At 70.1% G+C, this 18,886-nt stretch overlaps 3 protein-coding genes across 6 annotated transcripts; all 3 read right to left on the bottom strand.

The window, feature by feature from the left end:
• Positions 1–120: 120 nt before the first annotated feature.
• Positions 121–1,088, bottom strand: LOC311442660 (protein shisa-like-1a; the record flags this gene model as incomplete). The annotated part of the gene is made up of 3 exons (XM_084532163.1): positions 121–337; positions 444–699; positions 1,010–1,088. The coding sequence occupies 3 exons, from the start codon at positions 1,086–1,088 to the stop codon at positions 121–123; spliced, it is 552 nt and encodes a 183-aa protein (XP_084388289.1).
• Positions 1,089–2,227: 1,139 nt separating this feature from the next.
• On the bottom strand, positions 2,228–10,475 carry MAN2A2 (mannosidase alpha class 2A member 2). Of its 4 annotated transcripts, XM_084531720.1 has the most exons (23): positions 10,040–10,475; positions 9,610–9,864; positions 9,322–9,466; positions 9,058–9,229; positions 8,622–8,749; positions 8,369–8,542; positions 7,893–8,079; positions 7,629–7,806; positions 7,297–7,499; positions 6,833–7,015; positions 6,551–6,665; positions 6,281–6,348; positions 5,900–6,065; positions 5,401–5,637; positions 5,174–5,296; positions 4,960–5,074; positions 4,732–4,865; positions 4,505–4,646; positions 4,282–4,415; positions 3,866–3,943; positions 3,362–3,556; positions 3,178–3,288; positions 2,228–2,827 (listed from the first exon to the last, which is right to left on the bottom strand). In XM_084531720.1, exons 1-23 carry the CDS (start codon positions 10,169–10,171, stop codon positions 2,675–2,677), a joined length of 3,528 nt encoding a protein of 1,175 aa, XP_084387846.1. In that variant the 5' UTR covers positions 10,172–10,475; the 3' UTR covers positions 2,228–2,674. The 4 variants fall into 4 exon arrangements, with proteins under 4 accessions (XP_084387846.1, XP_084387844.1, XP_084387845.1 ...); XM_084531718.1 differs by lacking the exon at positions 3,866–3,943 and having other exon boundaries at positions 3,178–3,291; positions 10,040–10,474; XM_084531719.1 differs by lacking the exon at positions 3,866–3,943 and having other exon boundaries at positions 10,040–10,474.
• A 314-nt stretch (positions 10,476–10,789) lies between these two features.
• Positions 10,790–17,122, bottom strand: FES (FES proto-oncogene, tyrosine kinase). The gene is made up of 20 exons (XM_084531716.1): positions 17,029–17,122; positions 16,715–16,828; positions 15,743–15,993; positions 15,473–15,646; positions 15,295–15,391; positions 14,879–15,062; positions 14,423–14,560; positions 14,206–14,325; positions 14,001–14,123; positions 13,743–13,929; positions 13,559–13,636; positions 13,138–13,347; positions 12,713–12,835; positions 12,503–12,556; positions 12,291–12,409; positions 11,986–12,080; positions 11,742–11,865; positions 11,481–11,638; positions 11,144–11,266; positions 10,790–11,031 (listed from the first exon to the last, which is right to left on the bottom strand). The coding sequence occupies exons 3-20, from the start codon at positions 15,965–15,967 to the stop codon at positions 10,889–10,891; spliced, it is 2,475 nt and encodes an 824-aa protein (XP_084387842.1). The 5' UTR covers positions 15,968–15,993; positions 16,715–16,828; positions 17,029–17,122; the 3' UTR covers positions 10,790–10,888.
• Between the last annotated feature and the right edge of the window lie 1,764 nt (positions 17,123–18,886).

The following is an 18,886-nucleotide window of genomic DNA, read 5'->3' as shown; positions in this document are numbered from 1 at the left end:
CCCCCGGTACCACCCCCGTGCCCCCACCCCCTGTGACCCCACTGCACCCCCGACCCCCCCACCCCCTAGTGCCGCCCCCCCAGCCCCCAGGTCCCCCAGAGGCAGCAGCCACCGGGACCCCTACGCTGCCCCCCCGGGAGCGCGGGGGGCCGGGGCTGCGGGGCCGGGCGCCAGGAGCCCCCCGGGGGCCGGGGAGCCGCGGGGCGGGCAGCGGCCGCAGGGCAGGAGGCGGCCGAGGCTGCAGCGCTTGGTGCGGTAGAAGTGGACGAGGTCGAGGGCCATGAGGACGAGGACGAGGAGCCCGTAGAGCCCCACGAAGGGCAGGGCCAGGGGGTTCCTGCGGGCGGGGGCGGCTCAGCACCGGGGGCAGCTCAGCACCAGGCACCCCCAAGGGCCCTGCTGCCCGCGCCGCAGCCCCCGCCGCCCCTCCCGGCCCCGCTCACCGGAGGAGGCCAGGCACGGGGAGGCTGGAGAGGTTCACCCCGGTGAGGGCCTCCACGGCCCCCTGCGAGCAGCAGGACTTGAGGGCGTGGGGGCCGGGCCGGCAGCAGTACCGGTGCGTGGCCGGGTCGGTCAGGCGCGGGCAGTAGAAGCCGGGGTGGTAGCGGCCGTCGGGGCCGGCGTAGCCCTCGCAGAGGTGCAGGTTCTGCACCGAGGCTGCGGCAGGAGCGGTGGGCACGGGGCTGTGGCACCGGCACACTCCCAGGGAAGGGCACGAGCAGGAGGGGAGGGCAATGCCCAGCCCGGCAGCCCAGCGCTGGTCTCCCTGTTCCCTCCTGCCCCACAAGGGCAGTGCCTCTCGCCCCACAGCTGTGCTGCAGCGGGACCAGCTCCGGCACCACCACCCCTGGCTCCCATCCCCAGCACGGACCATCACCTCCCCGCCCTGACCGCACAGCCTCCAGCTGGGGATGGCGGGGAGCAGCCCAGGGGACGTGGTCCCAGCCAAGAGGGGGAGGACGGGCAGTGCCTGCCCCTGCCTCAGGGAGCAGGGGCAAAGGGGCCGTACCTGTCCCGAGGATGCCGGGGCACAGAGCAGCGGCGAGGAGCAGCCGGAGCAGGAGCCCACCCGGCATCTTCCCCGCCATCCCTGGGCAGAGGCAGCTCCGGCGCTGTCTGAGGCAGAAACCACAGCCCCTCCTGCTCCCGCCTCCATTGCGGCCCATCAGGAGCCTCGTGGAGCCATTAGAGCCTCCTGCACTCACTGCCCCGCTCCGCAGGGACCGCGGGCAGGAGGCGGGAGTATCGCTAATGAGCTTCTCCAGGGCCAAGCACCGGGACCGGAGGCACCATCCCCACCTGGCAGCAGGTCCGGCAGCCCTCACCGGGCACCTCAGCCCTGCTCGGGCTCCCGGCTGGAGGCTGAGGGCTGCAGGCCAGACGGGCACAGGGCGAGCGCACCATGGCTGTGGGGCAGTGGGCAGGCTGTGCCGCAGCCCCTCGGGCAGCAGCCTGGCCCCTGGCCAGCTGTGCCATTAGCCAGGCTCTGACAGAGCCACCGTGGGCACACGTGTGCCCTGCAGAGGGGCAGGACCCGGCCAGCTCCCGCCCGCCCCCCGGCACCATGTGCCCCGCAGCCAGGGAGCCTGAGCCAGACCCTGAGCAGCGGTGGTGCGAGGGGCGTGCTGCCCTGTGCCCGCAGCACGCTGCCTCCAGCTGCTCTGCCCCTCGTCGCTGCTGTGGCTGCGCGTGGCTGAGCCTGGGGGGTGCAAGGACAGAGGGACGGAGCTCAGACGGCACCACCTCCTCCCCCAGCCCTCCCCAGGGTGCCGCAGCCCAGCCCACCGGTGCCCCAGCAGTAATAATTAGCCCCGGGGGGGGCAGGGGAGTGCAGCATCCACAGCAACCGGGACGCAACGTGGCTTCCCGCAGCCTCTGAGCCACCACAGACCCGAGGCGCTTTGGCACTGCCACCAGCTCGTACACACAAGCAGTCTGGGCGATCCCCAGATGGGCAGGCTCACCCTGGCACTGTCTTGTCTTTGCGCATGGCTGTCCCGGCCATGCCACCAGGGAATGAGCTCCCAGGGCTCCCCACCCTGCTCAGCTGGGGGAGCAGGGGCAGGACGGGGGCCGCATGGTGCAGAGCAGGCACAGCACCAGCCGCCCGCAGCCCTCCCAGCCCGCCTGGGCGCAGGGCACAGCCCAGAGCCTCTCCCCGCAGAGCCCCCCTCCTGCTGCCCAGCACCACCGGTGCGAGAACCACAAAGCAGACACAGGCCGGGGCTCCTGGAAACAGCCTCATGTTTCCTACAAGCTCCAGGCGAGCTCAGTCTCCAGTCCATAGCGCCTGCCCGGCCAGGCCGCTGCCAGCCCACGTGCTGCCCTGCCGGTCCGTGGGAGCCCAGGCGCCAGCAGGGCCCCTGCCCCAGGGCTGCACGGCGGGCACACCACAGCCGGTCCCGCTGCCCCGCCAGCCCTGCTCCGCTCAGAGCAGCGCCCAGCCCGCGCCCTCTGCACCAGGCAGCATTCAGCAGCCTCCGCGCAGCCCTGCCGCAGCAGCTCACTGTCCGAAATCTATCTGAGAACACAGGACTAATAAATTAAGAAGGCAGCAGCCTGCGCAGGTCCGGCACCTCCTGCCTGCCACGGGCCTGCCGGCACAGCCTCTGCAGGGCTCGGCGGCTGCTCCAGCAGCGCACAGCCAGTCTGCTCCTCCCCGCCGCGGGACGCGCTACCCCAGGCGGACGCGGAAAGTGGCGATTTCCATGGGGTCCAGGCGGATGGCGGTGCTGTTGGAGGCCGTGCCCAGCGGGTACATCAGGGTGAGCGAGGTGGGCTGCAGGGAGCCCAGCTCCAGCCCCTGGAACAGGCTGCCCAGCGCCAGCTAGGGAGAGAGCAGGAGGAGGGCGAGTGGCACAGGCGCCTGGCTTCCTGCGCTGACCCAGCCCAGGCTTTCCCCTCCCTCATCGGAGGGTGCAGGGCCCATGCCAGACCCCAGTCTCCCTTCCTGCAAAACCAGTGTCCTCCAGCTTTACCTGCAAAAGGGGCAGAGTGGGACCGCCTGCTTTGTTGTGTGTGAACTGCCACAGGTTCTGGGTTTCAGGGGGCCCCTCCCTGCCACCCCAATCCTGGCTTGGCAGGAGCACAGGATGCTCGAGGCAGGCCTGGTGCCAGATGTGCCAGGGTGCCACAGCCCAGCTCTGACCCCACGAGGGTGCAGGCGGCAGCTCTTACCTTGCCCTGGGTGGTGGTGCAGTTAAACCCCAGGTTCCTGGCCTCCAGGCTGCAGTCAAAGCCTTTGCGGTGCAGGATCAGGGCTGCCTCGGCCGAGGGGAGCGAGTCGTCCTGCTGGGAGCAGGGCCGTGAGGCACGGTGCTGGGGACCCCTGCGAGCCCCCCGCCACCTGCCCACGGCTCACCTCTGCCTGCAGCGTCCGCAGGTTGAGGATGTGGAAGTCACAGGGGACGGTGGCAGCAAGGGGCGCGAAGGAGCGCAGGGCCGGCAGGGCTGGCTTCTCCTGGGCCACCGGCAGGACCAGGGCCTCGGCGTTCAGGTGCATGGAGGTGATGTGGCTCAGCAGGGAGGGGAAGCTGACCGGGCGGCCGTCCTGCGCCTGGCAAAGAGTAAGCGGTCAGCGCGAGCCAGGCGGCTGCGGGGCCAGGCACAGCCCACCAGGGCCTGCGGGGCCTCCCGCTCCTTTTGGCCTCCCCGGCGGCACCCAGAGGACAGGCACGCCCCGGCACCGGGCACCCAGATCCTCCAGGCACGGCCCCTCCTTCCCCAGCACCCAAAGAGCAGCCTCGCCGCATGGCCTGCGCGGCTCCGGCTGGGCTCTGGTGAGGCTACAAACCCACTAGGGCCTGGCTAGTCGCTAGCAGCTACTGCACGAGACAGGGGGCGGCAGGGCCGGGCCGGCCGTTACCTCTGGGCTGCCAGTCCTGGCGCCAGGGAAGCCCAAAGCTTTAAACACGGAGGCCAGTTTGGAAAAGAAGCTGGAGCTCTGAGTGGGTGAAATGGTGCGTGGATCGAGAGCAACGCGGGATGGGATGAGAACACGGTGATTACGAGGGCTCCGTGCCCCCACACGCGGGGCAGACCCCGCCGCGCAGTCCTGCCCTCCCCGCACACCCCCCGCTCTGGGCACGGCCCCATCCCTCTGCAGTGCCAGCGTGGTGGCCGGGAGGGCCGGGAGGTGCAGGGAGGGCACCCCGCACCCGGCTGCACCCGCGGCTCTGTGTGCACCACCGTCCCCCAGCGTCCCGAGGCAGGGCTGGGCTCTGCTCCCCAGCAGCGCTGCCCCTGACCCCCAAAGTCCCGCGGCGCCCCCAGCCCACGCACCTTGTTGGCAGTGGCGCGGCGCTCCAGGAGGAGGCGGAAGCGGTTGCAGGTCCGCTTGTTGTCCTTCAGCCCTTGGCCCAGGCCTCGGTTGTCATCCTGCATGAGGCGCCGGTCCAGGATCACCTCCAGCTGGCCTGCGGAGAGCGGGCCCCGAGCCCCGGACGTTAGTAGCCGCCAGCAGCCCCCCAACCCCCCGGTGGCACAGCCCCCAGCCCCGGCTCACCGCTGCTGAGGCTGGAGACCCCCAGGGCCTGGGCTGTGTGCAGCGTCAGGCGGCTCTGCATGTCCTGGATGTAGGCCATGGCGGGCATGGGGTAGAAATTGGCCTGCAGCGGCAGCTTCTGCTGGTACCTGCGGGGCTGGATCTGTCGAGGGACGGGGGTCAGGGGCTGGGGAGCAAAGCACTGCCCCCGTGGGCAGCTGCCGTCCCTCCCCGGGCTGCTGGCACACCTGGAAGCCGTTGAGGTCTGTGAAGAAGGTGTCCTCGCTCTCGATGTCCGTGCTGAAGCGCAAGGCCAGCTCCTTGTTGACGTGGTCACGGATGTCCACCAGGCAAGACACGTCCAGGGACAGGCCCTCCACCCCTGTGGGCCAGCAGTGAGCGGCTGGGCCCCGCAGGGAGCCTCGGCCAGTGGCCCCGGGCTGGGGAGCGCCCTGGCACAGCCCCACTTGTCCCACCTGGCACGTTGTAAAGCCGCACCACGGTCTGGACGTGCTGGTAGTAGCTGGAAACCTCTGAGAAGAAGGGTCCCTCCGTCACTCGCACAACTGGGGGCTCCTTGGGTGTGTAAGGCTGTGGGGGGAGGAGGCTGTAGTGAGGCTGCTGCCTCCAGGACTGTCCCATGGCTGTTGGCACAGCCACCGGCCAGGGTCCCAAAGGAGGCCCCCATACCTTGGCCTCGCCATCGGGCAGGAAGAGATAGGCTCCACTTTTGTCCTTGGAGGTCCTGGTGCCGTAGACAAGGAACTCGCTGCTCACCCTCTGCTCCCGCTCCTCCCCAGCTCGGCGGAGGCTCTGCAGGGCGCAGGCCGGCAGGGCAGTGAGCGCAGCCTGCCCGAGGCAGAGCTGTGCACCCTGCCCTCCTTCACCTCCGTGCCACCCCCAGGCGCTGTGCTTGCCTGCAGCAGGCCTGAGTGCCCCGAGAAGCAGGCCCGCAGGTGCTGGTTCTCCAGGCAGAAGTCGTCAGGAGCGGTCGGGAAGACGTGCACAGGTACAGCCTCCTGCTTGTGCACGGGCAGGTCCCGGCCGTGCAGGTACAGGCGCACGGAGGACTTCAGCACGGCTTGGCCATCGAAGGACTTCTGCAGCTGCAGCACACGCAGCCCCAGCGCGGGCAGGCGGGCCAGCACGGAGACCTGTGGGCAGCAGGGAGACGTGACCGAGGGCTTCCACGGCGGGCAGCCAACCTGCTGGCTGCCAGCAGCACACGGGCCCTGCTTTTGGGGTCCCTGTGGTGGTGGATGTGCATGGGAGTCTGGGGTCTTGCGTGCCGTGGGAGCTCCTGCTGTGGTGCAGAAACACTCTGATGGCGTGTCGGCGTGTGAGGGCAGGAGGCTGGCACACACGGGCTGTGCAGGGTGAGGACAGGGGCGGCAGCGGGTGGCGGGGCACCCATACCTGGTAGACGTCGGGCACCACGTTGGTGGCGGAGCCCCACTGTGCAGTGAGCTGGGCAGGCAGGGGCTGCCCCTCCTCAGACAGCACGCGCACATGCGGGGTGTCCACCAGCACCGGCACGACGCTCAGGCGCTCCTGCTCCAGCGGGTTGAACACAACCAGGAATCTGCAGGGCAGAGATGCACCAGGACGGCCACCCCCAGCCCCACGGCATCCCTCACACCCTGCACTCCACAGCACCCCCCGAGCTGCACACACAAAGGCTGCTTCACAGAGCCCCAAGTGCCCCTGCACGTGGTTCCCCCATCGCCTCCCGCTGCCCCCACGAGACCCCGCTGCCGGACAGGAGGAGGCAGCCCACAGCCCAGACTGCAGCCCTACCGTGGCGAGGCACCCAGCTTGATGACTGTTCTCTCTGGGAGTGAGTCCTGGTTGAGGCGTGTGTCGTCCTAGGGGAAGCAGCAGGTCAGCCACGGCGTCCCCACTGCCCCCAGCCCACCTGGCCAGGGGTGCAGCCTGGGGCTGGGGCAGCTCCCCCAGGGCCCCAGCCAGCAGCGGGTGGGCAAGCGGCGCTGTGCCGCATGGGGAAGGGCACAGAGACCCCAGCACGAGGCTGGGACATGGGGAGCCTCGGGGCAGGGAGCTGCTCACCGTGCTGAGGAAGGGGGTGGTGGGGTCGTAGCGGTAGGCGTCCTTGTCCCCCAGCACCAGGTAGTGCGCAGCGTTGATGATGACGCGTTTGAGGCTCGAGAGGGAGTGCAGCAGCCTGGAGCAGCGGGCAGAGTGAGACACCCAGGACCGTGCCCTCTGCCCCCTCCCAGCATCCCCCTACACCGCCCCCACATCCCGCTGGGGCGCAGCCGGCACGCCCAGCCCCGCACCCACCAGCCCCCAGCCGTGCCCCCGGGCTGTGCCGCAGCCACCCGCACGCACCGGACTCCATAGTCGACCACCACGGCCTCCTTGGCAGTGCCCGTGATGGCGTCGTGGTGCTGGAAGAGCCCCAGGTTGCGGCGGGCATTGGTCAGCAGGGCGTAGTCGGACAGCGGGTAGCGGCTGTCAGCACCGGCACGGCGGGCGTGGGCGAGCGCCAGGCTGTACAGGATCTCTGCCCCCCTGCGCAGGGACAGAGTCACCCAGGACCCGCCAGCACCCCCGGGCCCCACGGGGCCAGAACGCAGATGAGAGGAAAGGAGCAGCCGGCACAGGCAGCCCCAGTGCCAGCAGGGCAGAAGCATCACCCCCCGAGCCGTGCCTGGGCCATCCCCAGCACACCGGTGTCTGGGCACAGGCCAGGGCAAAGGCTGGGGCTGCGGGTGCCACCCGGCCAGCACCATCCTGCACCTCGTGCCCCATGCACTGCCCCTGCCCCAGGGCCCCAGCCTGCTTCCCCTCACCGGAGGTGGGTCTCCAGCACGCGGTCCAGGCTCTTGTAGAAAGGCCGGGAGGTGAAGTAGCCCGTCCAGTAGTGATCCTCCCGGTCCGCGTAGGAGAAGAAATCGCCACTCAGCACTGGGAACCCAGGCGGCTTCATGCCCGGCACAATGCCCACCTTCTTGTAGAGGGCATCGAAGTAGTCGGACAGCGTCCCGAACTGCGCCTGCGGGACAGCACACGCAGCTCTGAGTGCTGCGGGGAGCCCCACACCCCTCCCCGCTCTGCGCACCCCTGCCCAGGCTGCCCCAGGCACACGGGGCCCTTCGGCGGCCCCAAAGCTCCCGGCACCGACCTGCACGTGGAGGTGGGGCTGGGAGTTGAGGAAGTCAAAGATGCGCTGGTAGTTGAGGAACTGAGCGTCCCACTCCTGCGGCTTGTCGTAGCGGAAGTCGTCCCCCAGGGGCACCAGCAGCACCTTGCTGCGGTACAGCTTGGACTTCTTGCGGTACTGGTCCAGCAGCAGCTGGGCTCTGCCACGGGGCCAGGGCGTGAGGCTGGCTGCCAGAGGCCGGGCTGCGGGGCTCGGAGCCGCTCGCCCTGCCCTCGCCGCACTCACCGCTCTGCCACGTTGGCCTCGGTGATGGCGCGGGGCGGCACCTTCCACGGGCAGTTGATCCGGCCGCCTGGCAGGCGCTTGAAGTCGAACTGGCAGCAGATCTTGGGATCGGGCCCGCAGGTATGGGGCACGTCATAGCTGTAGAAGGGCATCATGTGGCAGAAGATGTCAGTGCTGGAGTCTGGGTCTGCAGGACCGAGGACAGATGAGCATCAGCAGAGGCTCTCCCTCACCTGGCCCCTAGCAGAGGGCACAGGGCACACCGAGGAGGGGCAGAGCAGACCCAGCACACAAGTTCGCCGAGCACCAGGCACCGGCACATTTGGGGGTCCCCTTGGGCCTGCCCACTGCAGGACAGAGGCATCGCCTCCCGGCACTCGGCTCCCTGGCCACGCAGGGAAGTGTTCAGCAGCTTTCCTCTGCTGCCACCCACCCCAGGCAGGTCCGCTGCTGCGGTCACCTCCCGCAGCCCTCACCCCACGCCTGTCTCCACATGAACTCCAGGTTCTGCGTGGCAGCAAAGTGCTTCTTGATGGCGTAGTGCACGCGCTGGATGAGCATGCCCGTCAGGTTGGAGCGCTTCAGCAGGTAGGGCATGGTGGAGCTGTACCCAAAGGGGTCAACGGCCCAGCCCGACCGCGGCGTCACGCCTGGGGGCACAGAGACCCGTCAGCACCTCTTGTGAGCAGCGCCCCCAGCCAGCACCCCTGCAGCCCACCCAGCTCTCACCGATGTTCTTCTCCAGCCACTGGTGCCCCTCGATCAGCTGGTCGATCATGGCGAAGTAGTGGGAATTGGCCTCGTCGGGCATCACCCAGCCACCCGTCACCATCTCCAGCTGCCCGTTCCCAACCAGCCTGCGAGAAACACGCACCAGGGACGTGGTCAGCTCGGGGCAGGGCCCTGCGGTCAGCCACGTACCCATGGCAGAGCCTCCCCCTCTCCTGGAGCCACCTGGCTCTCGGCAGCAGCCTCTGCGATTGCCAGCTGTGGTGCGATGCCCACACTCTCCCCATGCTCCTGTGGGGAGCTGCGTGGAGCCCACGGACACCATGCTGCAGCCAGAGCCGAGTCCAGGGGGCAAAGGGCCCTTCCCTTACGCCCCCCTCACCCACACCCAGCACCTCCTCCAGGCAGCAGAGCCTGGCAGCCGGGGCAGCCCTACCTCCGCACCGCAGCCCGCTTCTGGGCACTGATGTTGTCCCACCACTTGGAGAAGAAGGAGATCTCAGACCAGATGAAGCGCCGGCGGGGGTCCTCCTGCATCTTCAGCACCATGCTGTTGAGGATGTGCTGCGTCTGGTCATAGTAGTACTTGTCAAATGTCTTGATCCAGCCTGCCAGCACACGTGGGGGGTCACTGAGCGGGGCCCAGCCCTCCCCAGCCAGCAGGGCAGGGGCTGGGGGAACACGTGCTGCCTCTGCTCACCGGGGTCATTGTGGGAGTGCGGCACCACAAACACCTGCAGGGGCTCAGCGTCCCACTCATTGGGCTCATAGGTGATATCGAAGCCCTGCTTCCACACCCCGCCATCCTGGTTGTCAAAGGGCAGCAGGGAGTACACGGCCAGCATCTGCCAGGGGACAGCGAGCTCAGAGGGCAGGCACCGGACCGGGCAGGTGCCTGCAGGCGCCCTGCTGCGCATCCCCTCGCCGTCACAGGGCTGGGCCCCTCGCCCCCTGCGCTCGCTGCTGCGCCGAGACCCCAGCCCCTCACCTGCAGGTCTGGGCTCTGGCCCTTGCCCCCCAGGGCAAACTGGCAGTCCTGCGGGGACACGGAGAGGAAGCTGGGGCGACTCTCAGGGGGCAGCGCCCAGGAGCTGTTGGGTGGGTGCCGGGGCGGCGCCGGCTGCCCCTCCGCGTGGGCCGTGAGCTCCAGCACCGAGTCCTTGATGTGGCTGATGATCTCGTGGTTCTCCTCCAGCAGCTGCTCCAGCTGCTCGATGCGGTTCTGCAGCACCGAGATCTGGCTCTGGGGACACGGGCGCCGCGGTGAGCGCGCTGCCCCGGCTCGGGGCTTCCTCGCGCGGCTCCGGCCCCGCTCGCGGGCTCTCGGCAGCGGGGAACGAGCCCTGCCCCGAGCACCGGGCCTGGCGCCGGGCCCCGCAGCCAGCCCGGCCCTGGGCCGCCCCGCGCCCGCCGCTCACCCTGGGGAAGTTGCCGCCGCTCTGGTGGCGCGCGGGGTCGTGCTGCACCCGGTCCAGCATCAGGTAGAGGGAGAAGACGGCCACGCAGAAGATGGCAGCGCCGCACACCGTCACCTGCTTCTTCAGCTTCATCCCGGAGGGCCGCGGGGCCGGGCCTGCGGGGGGGGGCGCACCGGGAGCGGCCGCCCCGTGCCCGCCGGGCGCGATGCGGGGACCGGCAGCGACACCGGGCGGCGCCGGCGGAACGGCCCCGGGGGGCTGCTGGGGCCCGGCCCCGCGACGGGCGGCCCGGGGGGGGGAACCGGGAGGAGCCGGGCCCGTTGCAGGCCGGGGGAGCCGGGGGGAGCCGGGGGCGGCCCGGAGCAGGCTGGGGGCTGCGCTGGGGAAGGCGGCGCCGAGCGGAGCGGAGCGGGCGGGGCCGGCGGCCGGGGGGGGGGAGCTCGGCGCGACCCGGGGGCGGGGGGGGGGCGGAGGGGCGCGGGGGCTCCCGGCCCGGGGCTGCCCCCCCGCTGCGCTCTTACCCTGCGCGGCTCCGCGGCCCGGCCCCGCCGCTCGCCCCGCCCGGGCCCCGCCGCCTGCCGCGGCCGCGATGGGCCCGGCCCCGCCCCGCCCCGCCCCGCCCGCACGGCCCCGGCCCCGGCCCCGGCCCCCGCCCCGCCGCCGGTGGAGCTCCGCGACCCCGGGCCCGAGCGGCCGCCCCCCGCGTTCCCCGCCCGGTGCCCCGCGCCCCGTGCCCAGGACAGACGCAGCGCTGCGGAGCCCACGTTTATTGCCCGGAGCCGCCCGCCCGCGCCCGCCGCCGCCCCCGGCCCCCGCCGCCCCGGGGGGTCCCGGCCGCGGAGCTGCCCCTCAGCGGTGCCGCTTGCGGATGGCGATGAGCTCCTGGTGCACGGCGCTGAAGCTGGGCCGCCGGCGGGGGTCGTAGTCCCAGCAGCGCAGCATCAGGCGGTACAGCTCCTCGGGGCACTGCTCGGGGGGCTCCAGCCGCACGCCTGCGGGGGGCAGCGCTGGGGTCGGGCCGGCCGCGGCACCGGCCCCGGCCCCCGCGGCCCCGGAGGTCCCGGCTGGGGGGGGGGGGACCCGCGGCCCCGCCGCCGCCCTCACCCTGCTCCACGGCCTCGCGGGTCTGCTGGTTGCTGAGGTTGGCGTAGGGGACGGCGCCCAGGCTGATGGCCTCCCACAGCAGGATGCCGAAGCTCCAGACGTCGCTCTCCGAGCTGTATCGGCCTGGGGACACGGCGCGGGCCGGGCGGCGAGTGGTGGGGGGCACCCACGTCACCACCGCCCCACCGGGTGCCCGGCTCTGCCTGCCTCCCACCCCAGCACCACGCGCGGGGTGCCGGGCAGTGCCCCCCGGACTCCCAGGTCCCCCGGCACAGCCTCCCCCTTTCCCTCCCCGAATGCTGTGTAGGTCCCAGGCCGTGCCCGGTGCTGCCCGTACCGTAATTCAGTGCCTCGGGGGCAGTCCACTTCACAGGGATCTGCTTCATGCCTCCCGTGGAGGCGTAGATCCCATCCTCCTCCTCCCGTGACATCCCGAAGTCGCTGATTTTCAGGACGTTCTTCTCGGTCACCAGGCAGTTGCGGGCAGCCAGGTCCCTGGGGTGGCTCGGAGCCGTCAGCCCTGCACCCAGCTGTCCCCAGGACCGGGGGGGACCAGCTGCCCCTGCCCTGCCCGGCCCCCGCGGCCCCCCCAGCCCACCTGTGGATGCAGCGCTTGCTCTCCAGGTACTCCATGCCTGCTGCAGCGTTCTCCGTCATCTTGATCAGCTCCTTCACCTTCAGGTGGGGCCCCTCGCTGCGCAGGAAGCTCAGGAAGTCCCCCCCTGCACCGAGCAGCACAGAGCTGGCAGGCGGCCATCCCAGCCCTGTGCAGCGAGCTCACACGCTTGCACTGGGGCGAGCCCCCACACATGCACCAGGGACCGCAGGATGGGGCCGCTCACCCTGCACCAGCTCCATGACGATGTAAATGGGCTGCTTCTGGGTGCAGACGCCGATGAGCCGGACTATGTTGGGGTGGTTATACTGTTTGAGGATCCTGTGGGGACAGTGAGCAGCACCGTGAGCACACGGGGACCCAGCTGCCCCCACCAGCTCCATCACTGCCTGCATCCCAAGGATGCTGTGCCCGGCTGGTGCAGGGACACAGCCCCCAGCCGGAGGGATGCTGAATCCCAGTGGGGTTTGGGCAGCCCCGAGACCTCAGGACAGACAGATGGGCCAGGACGAGCATGACGGTCACACAGACCTGGCTTCCTGCAGGAATTTGGCCTTGAGCTCAGGTGGCAGGGTTTCCCGGCAGGATTTCACAGCCACGGGGGTGTTGTCAGCACGCAGGCGGCCGCTGAACACCTCCCCAAAGTTACCCTGCCGAGAGACACGGATGCACCGCCCGAGCCTGCCACAGCGCACCCGCGGCCAGCCCTGCCCTCCCGCTGGCACCCTCGCACCCCAGCTCACCCGGCCGATGCGCTCCCCCAGCAGCACGTCCTCGTGGTTCAGCACCCACTTGTCCTGCAGGCAGCAGACACCGAGGTCAGCGAGCTGCCCCAGCCCACATCCCCTCCTGCTCCTGCAGCTCCCTCATGCAGAGATGAGTCACTGCAGCTGGAAGGGGCCGGGGCTACGCCCTGCGCAGGGCTCTCGCCTGCTCCCGCTGCCCACCCTCACCTTGGGCACGGCCCTGGCCAGGACGATCCCGCTCTTGCGGGTGATGGGCTGCTGGCTGTGCAGGAGGTGGTCGATGAGCAGCGGGATGGTGGGGAAGCCGTCCCCCTCCAGCCGGTACAAGTTCTGCAGGGAGGGGAGGCTGCGGGGTCGTGCCTGCGTGCACGCGTGAGGTGCACACCCGGGGGAGTGCATGCATGGGGGTACACGCACACACACACGCAGCACAAGCGTGCATTCACACGCACGATGCAGGCTCACAGCTCGTGCTCCGTGCTTGGTCCGTGCAAGGACATGCACACAGCTCGCAGCCGCACACACACATCCTGTGCATTAACACCAGTGTCCTGTGGCTGCACAGGCAGGGCCCCGACATCTGCCCACTGCAGGGGCCGCTCCCAGTGCCACCCCCGCCTGCGGTCACTCACGTCGGCAGCCTGGATGATGAAGTGCCGGGGCTGCCCGTCCCACAGCACGCTGAGCACATACTCCTGCTTCCCCTGGCTCTCCCGCACCAGGAAGTCCCCACTACAGCTCAGCAGCTCCTGCACCTCTGAGCGTGGGATGGCCCCGTGGTACCAGACCTGCTGGCACAGCGGCTTCTGCACCTCCGGGATGAGGGGCACGGGGGGTGGCAGCTGGATGGGGACAGAGCAAGACCGGTCATTCCCCCAGGGGCAGGGAGAGCAGGGTCCAGAGGGGCTCGTGCAGGGTGGGGAGAGGGGCTGGAGAGCAACGTGGAGCAGGGCTGTGGGGCACGACAGGAGAGGGCAGGGGGAGCTGAAGGTCTGGGAGGTTTGGCAAGGTGGCTGGGCAGGGCAGGGCGGCTGGAGGTGCTCAGGGTCTCACCGAGAACTTGGGGCTGAAGATGCCCGAGATGTGGTTCTTGAGGGTCTCCAGCGCAGTGGCCCCGCTGCGTTCCTGCTCCTGGGGAAACGTGTGAGCTGTTCCCCTGCAGGCACCCTGCGTGGGGCCGCCAGAACCCGGTGTCACCCAGCCCCACATCTCCCGGAGCACTGTGGGGAGGACTCACCACGGAGGAGACCGAGTGCCGGTCCTCCTGCAGGGGCAGGGCAGGCAGGGGGTCTCCGGAGCCCAGCTCCGCCAGCTTGTTGGCCAGCACATCCCGCTGCGCCTGAAGCTTGGCCTGGGTGCATTGGCAGCTCTGGAGCTGCTGCTGGGCCTCCTGCAGCCCCTGGCGCTTGCTCAGCAAGTGCACCCTGGGGACGGGATGCAGCGGGGTCAGCCCCTGCCACCTCAGCCCCCGCCCCGCCGCCCCCCTGCACCTCACCGCTCCCCAGGCCTCAGCCCCTGCTCCTCGCCCTGGATCTCAGCCTGCAGCTCCCGCACCCGCTGCTCCTTGCTGCTCACAGTCTCGGTGGTGGCCGCCAGCTCCTCCTCGATGGACGTCAGGCTGCAAGAGATGTGTGTGTTGGGTGGGTGCCGAGCCATGAGCCCCCCAGCCTGCCCCCCGCCCGCGGTCCGGCCCCACTCACGAGTGCTGGACGCTCTCAACGGTCAGCTCGTTCAGCTGCAGCTCCCCTGGCGCCAGGCTCTCCGTCTCCTCCAGCAGGTTCTCGTCAAAGGTGACGGCTGGTGGCACCTCGCTGCCGTACCTGCGGGCACCCGGCACAGAGCTGCCCTCTGCTCCGCTCGGTGCCCACCCCCGCAGGGCCGTACCCGGTGCAGTGCCCGCGGCCGCACCATCTCTACCTGTGGCACTGGACAAAGCTGCTGTACTCCGTGGCAGGGTCGATCGCTTCGATAGCATGGGCGATTTCCTGGTGTATGGCCAGCACGTCCTCCTGCACCAGGCTGCTGATGCTGTAGTACTCCCCCAGTATCTCCTTCCTGCGGGCACACGGGTGCTGGGGGCTGCCCGGCCTCCCGCACCCCCGCAGCCCAGGCTTGGCCCCGCACTGCCCAGGCCGCCTGGTCCCGGTGTCCCCACAGCCCCTGCCCCTCATGAGGTGCTGGGGAAGGGCCCCGAGCTGCCCTGTCCGCAATGGCTCTGGTGCCAGGGGACGGGCGTGTGTGGCACAGGCAACGGGGCAAGGACAGCGCCTGCATGGCTGGGGGCTCCAGCAGGGGGAGGGAGCGTCGCTGGGTCTGGAGGGGAACGGGGGTGCAGAAGCAAGGGGGTGCCCGGAGGGGCGGCAGGGCTCTTACAGAGTGAGGACCATCTCCTGCTGCAGGCTGTAGAGGGACTCGTGCAGGCTGGGCAGTGCCCGCTGGTAGTGGTGGTGGTGGTGCAGCGCGGCTGCCTGCACAGCCAGCACGTACTGGTTGTGCAGGGCGTAGAGCTTCCAGAGGCTGCGCACGTACTTCTCCTTCGCCTTTTCCCTCTCCCTGTCTGCGAGGAGAGGCCATGGGGGCACCCGCTGCCCCGGCACCACAGCTCCCAGTGCATCCCCCCAAGCTCCCAGGCCCACCGAGGTTGTGCCCACGGGTCCCATGGGGCTGCCGTGGCTCCAGGCATCCCTGATCCCGCGGTGTGGCCCGAGGAGAACCGGGGACTGGGGAGAAGAGGGCACAGCAGGACGAGGCTGGGGGATGTGTCAGGACAGTACGGGGCTGCCACCCACCTTTGCTGGCCTCCTGGTACTTGCGCTTGGCCTGGGTGCTGTCACGCACCAGGCTGCGGTACTGCGCCTTCAGCTTCTCCATCTCCTGCTGGGTGGTCTGCAGGACGAGGCACCCTCAGGGAGCGGGGCCGGGGCAAGGGCCCGAGCCCCCCAGCCACTCACACAGGGTCCTGCCTACCCGGGTGTACTCCTGGCTGAGCTGCTGCCACTGCTCGGTGAAAGCCTTGCGGAGCTGCTGCTTGTCGCGGATGAGCAGGCTCAGCTTGGCCAGCGGCCCCGCCGCCAGCTCCTCTGCGTGCCGCCGCAGGGTCTGGCTCAGCGTCTCCGTCTGGTTCACCAGCACCCACCACGACTGCAGGGACAGGGAATCAGGGACAGAGCAGTGACGGCCACCCTCTGGCAACGCGCCGGGTCTGTGGGGTGTGCACCTGCACCCTGCTGTCCCTACCTCCCCGATCTGGCCTCCGTGGTCACCAGCACGGAGCTGCCCAGAGCCCTCCTGCTTCTCCAGCTGGGACAGCATGTGGTGCAACATCCCCGCGTACTCCCGATCACTCTTGGCCCGCTGTGACATCCACTTCTTCATCAGCTCCAGCAGGCGCAGCTCACTGTCCTGCAGCCGCAGCAGCGCGCTGTGCCCCTGCGGGCACCACAGCTCCGGCCCGAAGCCCATGGCACCGTGGTCCTGCTGGGACGAGGCTGCAGAGCAGCAGGGCAGCCTGAGACACGGCTGCCACCCTGCGCTCTGTGTGGAGCTCGCCTGTGGGCAGGGCTCTTTGCCTCCCCTCGCCCATCTCCCCGCGGCAGGCATGCGGTGCCCGGGGCAGCCCCGCAGCGGGGGGCAGAGTCACCCGCACCCTCCACAATCTGCCTTGCAAAAGGCATATTGAAGCAGCTGGGAGGGCTGCGTGTGCCCAACATGCCGCAGCAGTCGGGGCCCGCGGCGGGGGCAATGCCAGGGAGGAGGAAGCGTGGGGTCAAAATCCAGCCCCGCTCTGCCGTGTGCCGCGAGGCCGGGAGCACCGGCCCCATGGGGCTCCAGCTGCTCTGGCCCTATCCTGCCCCACTCCCTGTGCCCGTGCCGGGGGCAGCTGGGCACACTGGGGCAGGACAGCACCCAGGGGCCAGGGCACGGGCAGGAGGCCAGCAAGAGGGGGACAGGGCACTGAGCCACAGGGGACAGTGCCAAGCCTGGACGTGTCCCTGCATACAGAACTGTGGCATGGCCAGCAGGAGCCAAATTCAGCCCAGGCCTGGCCCCAGGGTGCGCAGCCCATCAGAGAGGGCACAGCCAGGAGCAGGAGGGTGCTGGAGCCTGGCTCCATGCAGGGCAGGATGTCCCCACACAGACTAAAACCCTGTAGAAGAACAGGACTGTGACCCCCCCCCAGCCCCGCAAAGGGGTCCCCTTCCCTCCAACCTGTGCGTGCCGCGAGGTCCCGGCCGCGGAGCTGGCGCCGGTGTGCTCCCGGGGCTGGGGCCGGTGCAATCTGGACCTGGCGCAGCTCCGGCTCCCAGAGAGGAACAGGAAACCCTGTGCTGACCATACAGCCATTGCGAGATTTCCTGCGCTTCCTCCCCTCCCTGCCGGTCCCCCGCGTTCGAGGCTGACTCCAGCACACAGCCCCAGAGCTGCTGGGCAGCCCCCAGCTCCTGCACCTCTCCCAGCGGCCAGGCACCAGAGCCTTGCACCATCAGGATTTGTCCCTGCAGGAGCCCGGGCCCCTTCCTCACCTCAGCTGTGCTGCGCTGCCACCGCAGAGCCTCCAGCTGCAGCTCAGCCCAGGTTGGCTCGGCTGCCTCGTGGGGCACCTCCTGCAGCCAGGCAGGGGTCCCCCGGCCCCAAAGCTGTGTCACAGTCACCTGCAAGCCACGTTCAAGCCATTTCCACTTCTTGAGGAAGTTGTGGGGAAAAGTGCGTAGAAAGGTTTTCTTGAGTTGCCTTCCCACGGCTGAGCGCTGCCTGGGTGGTCACGTCGAGGAACACTGCAACGCCTCAGCACGGCTCTGCACCAAGGGCTGCTGCAGCCCCCGGGCACGGTCAGTGCCAGTCTCCCTGGAAACTGTTTTTCCACAGCACGTTTCACCAGCAGCAGCACTGCAGCTCTGTCCTGCAGCACACGCTCACCAACCCCCAGCCCCCGCTGCCCATCCCAAGCCCTGCCCAGGACTCTGTTCTGCGCGAGCTGCACCAGCAGCACCCCCTGCACCACCAGCTGCAGAGGCACTCAGCACTTCCACAAGAGCAGCGAGGGTTCTGCCAGCTGGGCTGAGGGGCTGCTTCTCCTCTCCAGCTTCCCCTGGCTTCTCCCAGATAGCGCAGGCTTTCCCCACGTGCACGGGGCTGGCTTGGGGGACACCGGGCACCCCGAGCTGGGGGCTGTGGCCTGACCCCCTGTGCCTGGCTAGTCAGGGCAGCCAGGCTGTGAGGCTCCGTGAGCGACCGTGATTGCAGAATCCAGCAGAAGCCCTCGCTCTCCAGCAGCCCTGACCGCTGCCTGCAGCAGGAAGGCCGCTGTGGGCTGCGCTGCAGCTCACCCAGTTTCACATCCTCCATCCACGGTCCCACAGCCTGCAGGGCCCCGCACTGCGGTGCCCCGTGGGGCTGGCCCCGGCTGACCCCCCCACGGCACCGTCACTGCGGCTGCTGGCTCTGCCCTGCGCAGCCCTCGGCCGAGGGGCAGCCGGGACGTGCCCCCTGCCCAGCCTGGCAGGGCAGCGAGAAAGGGAAAGCTCCCGCAGCTGCACGCACGCAGCAGGGAACCCGCTCCTGACCACGGGAAGACGCCACGGCTGGGACGGCACGACGGCAGCTGCAGAGAGGAGCCCCTGAGCGAGCACGCAAAGGAAACCACTCAGGGCTGTCCCCCTCCCTCCGACAGCCCCCCCGGCCGGCTCTGCCATCCCACGCACTCAGCCCCAGGTGGAGCAGGGCTGGGCCTGGCCCGGGCTGGCAGCGGGGGCTGCCCGCAGGCAACGCGTGGCTGCAGGGGCTGCGCTGGGCACAGGGGCTGCAGCGCGCGAGCTCAGCCGTCCCCAGGGCTGCAGTGGAGGGGTGCAGCCCGCGTGCTGCAGGGAAGCAGCGCGAGCTCCCCAGCCTGCTGCCCCCCTCCGCTCACTAGAGCCGGTTCCAAAATTAGCTGCTCTGCGGGTTTGCGATAAGCAGCTGCTTCCCGTCACTCAGGTGAGGGTGACGGTCACCGCCTGGGTGCCACGTCCTCACCGCAGCCCCAGACAGCGGCCCCCTGCAGCACAGCTCCTGCCACAGCCCGCAGCTCTGCAGGGCTCCTCGCCTCCGGGGGCATCTCCGACCCGGACAGAGCCCACGGGGGGCCCGGAGCCGCAGGGCTCCAGCAGCACAGCCGCAGGCAGCGAGCAGCTGGGCTCCGCAATGCTCTGAGCCGGGGGGTCCCGGCAGGGCCCCCCCGCACCCCCGGCTCAGCCCAGCGCTCCCCGCCCTGCACCTGCCCCGGGACCCCTCGTGGGGCTGCGGAGCAGGGCACAGGGCTGCAGGGGGCCCCGGCCCCACACCTCCATGGGCCCCGGGGTGCCTGCCTGAGGGCCCCCCGCTGCCTCAGGGTGGCAGGACACA

Source organism: Aythya ferina (assembly GCF_964211825.1).
Source record: "Aythya ferina genome assembly, chromosome: 11".
Taxonomy (NCBI): domain Eukaryota; kingdom Metazoa; phylum Chordata; class Aves; order Anseriformes; family Anatidae; genus Aythya; species Aythya ferina.
The sequence above is the reverse complement of the archived record's forward strand: the minus strand, read 5'-3'. Positions and strand labels throughout refer to the sequence as shown.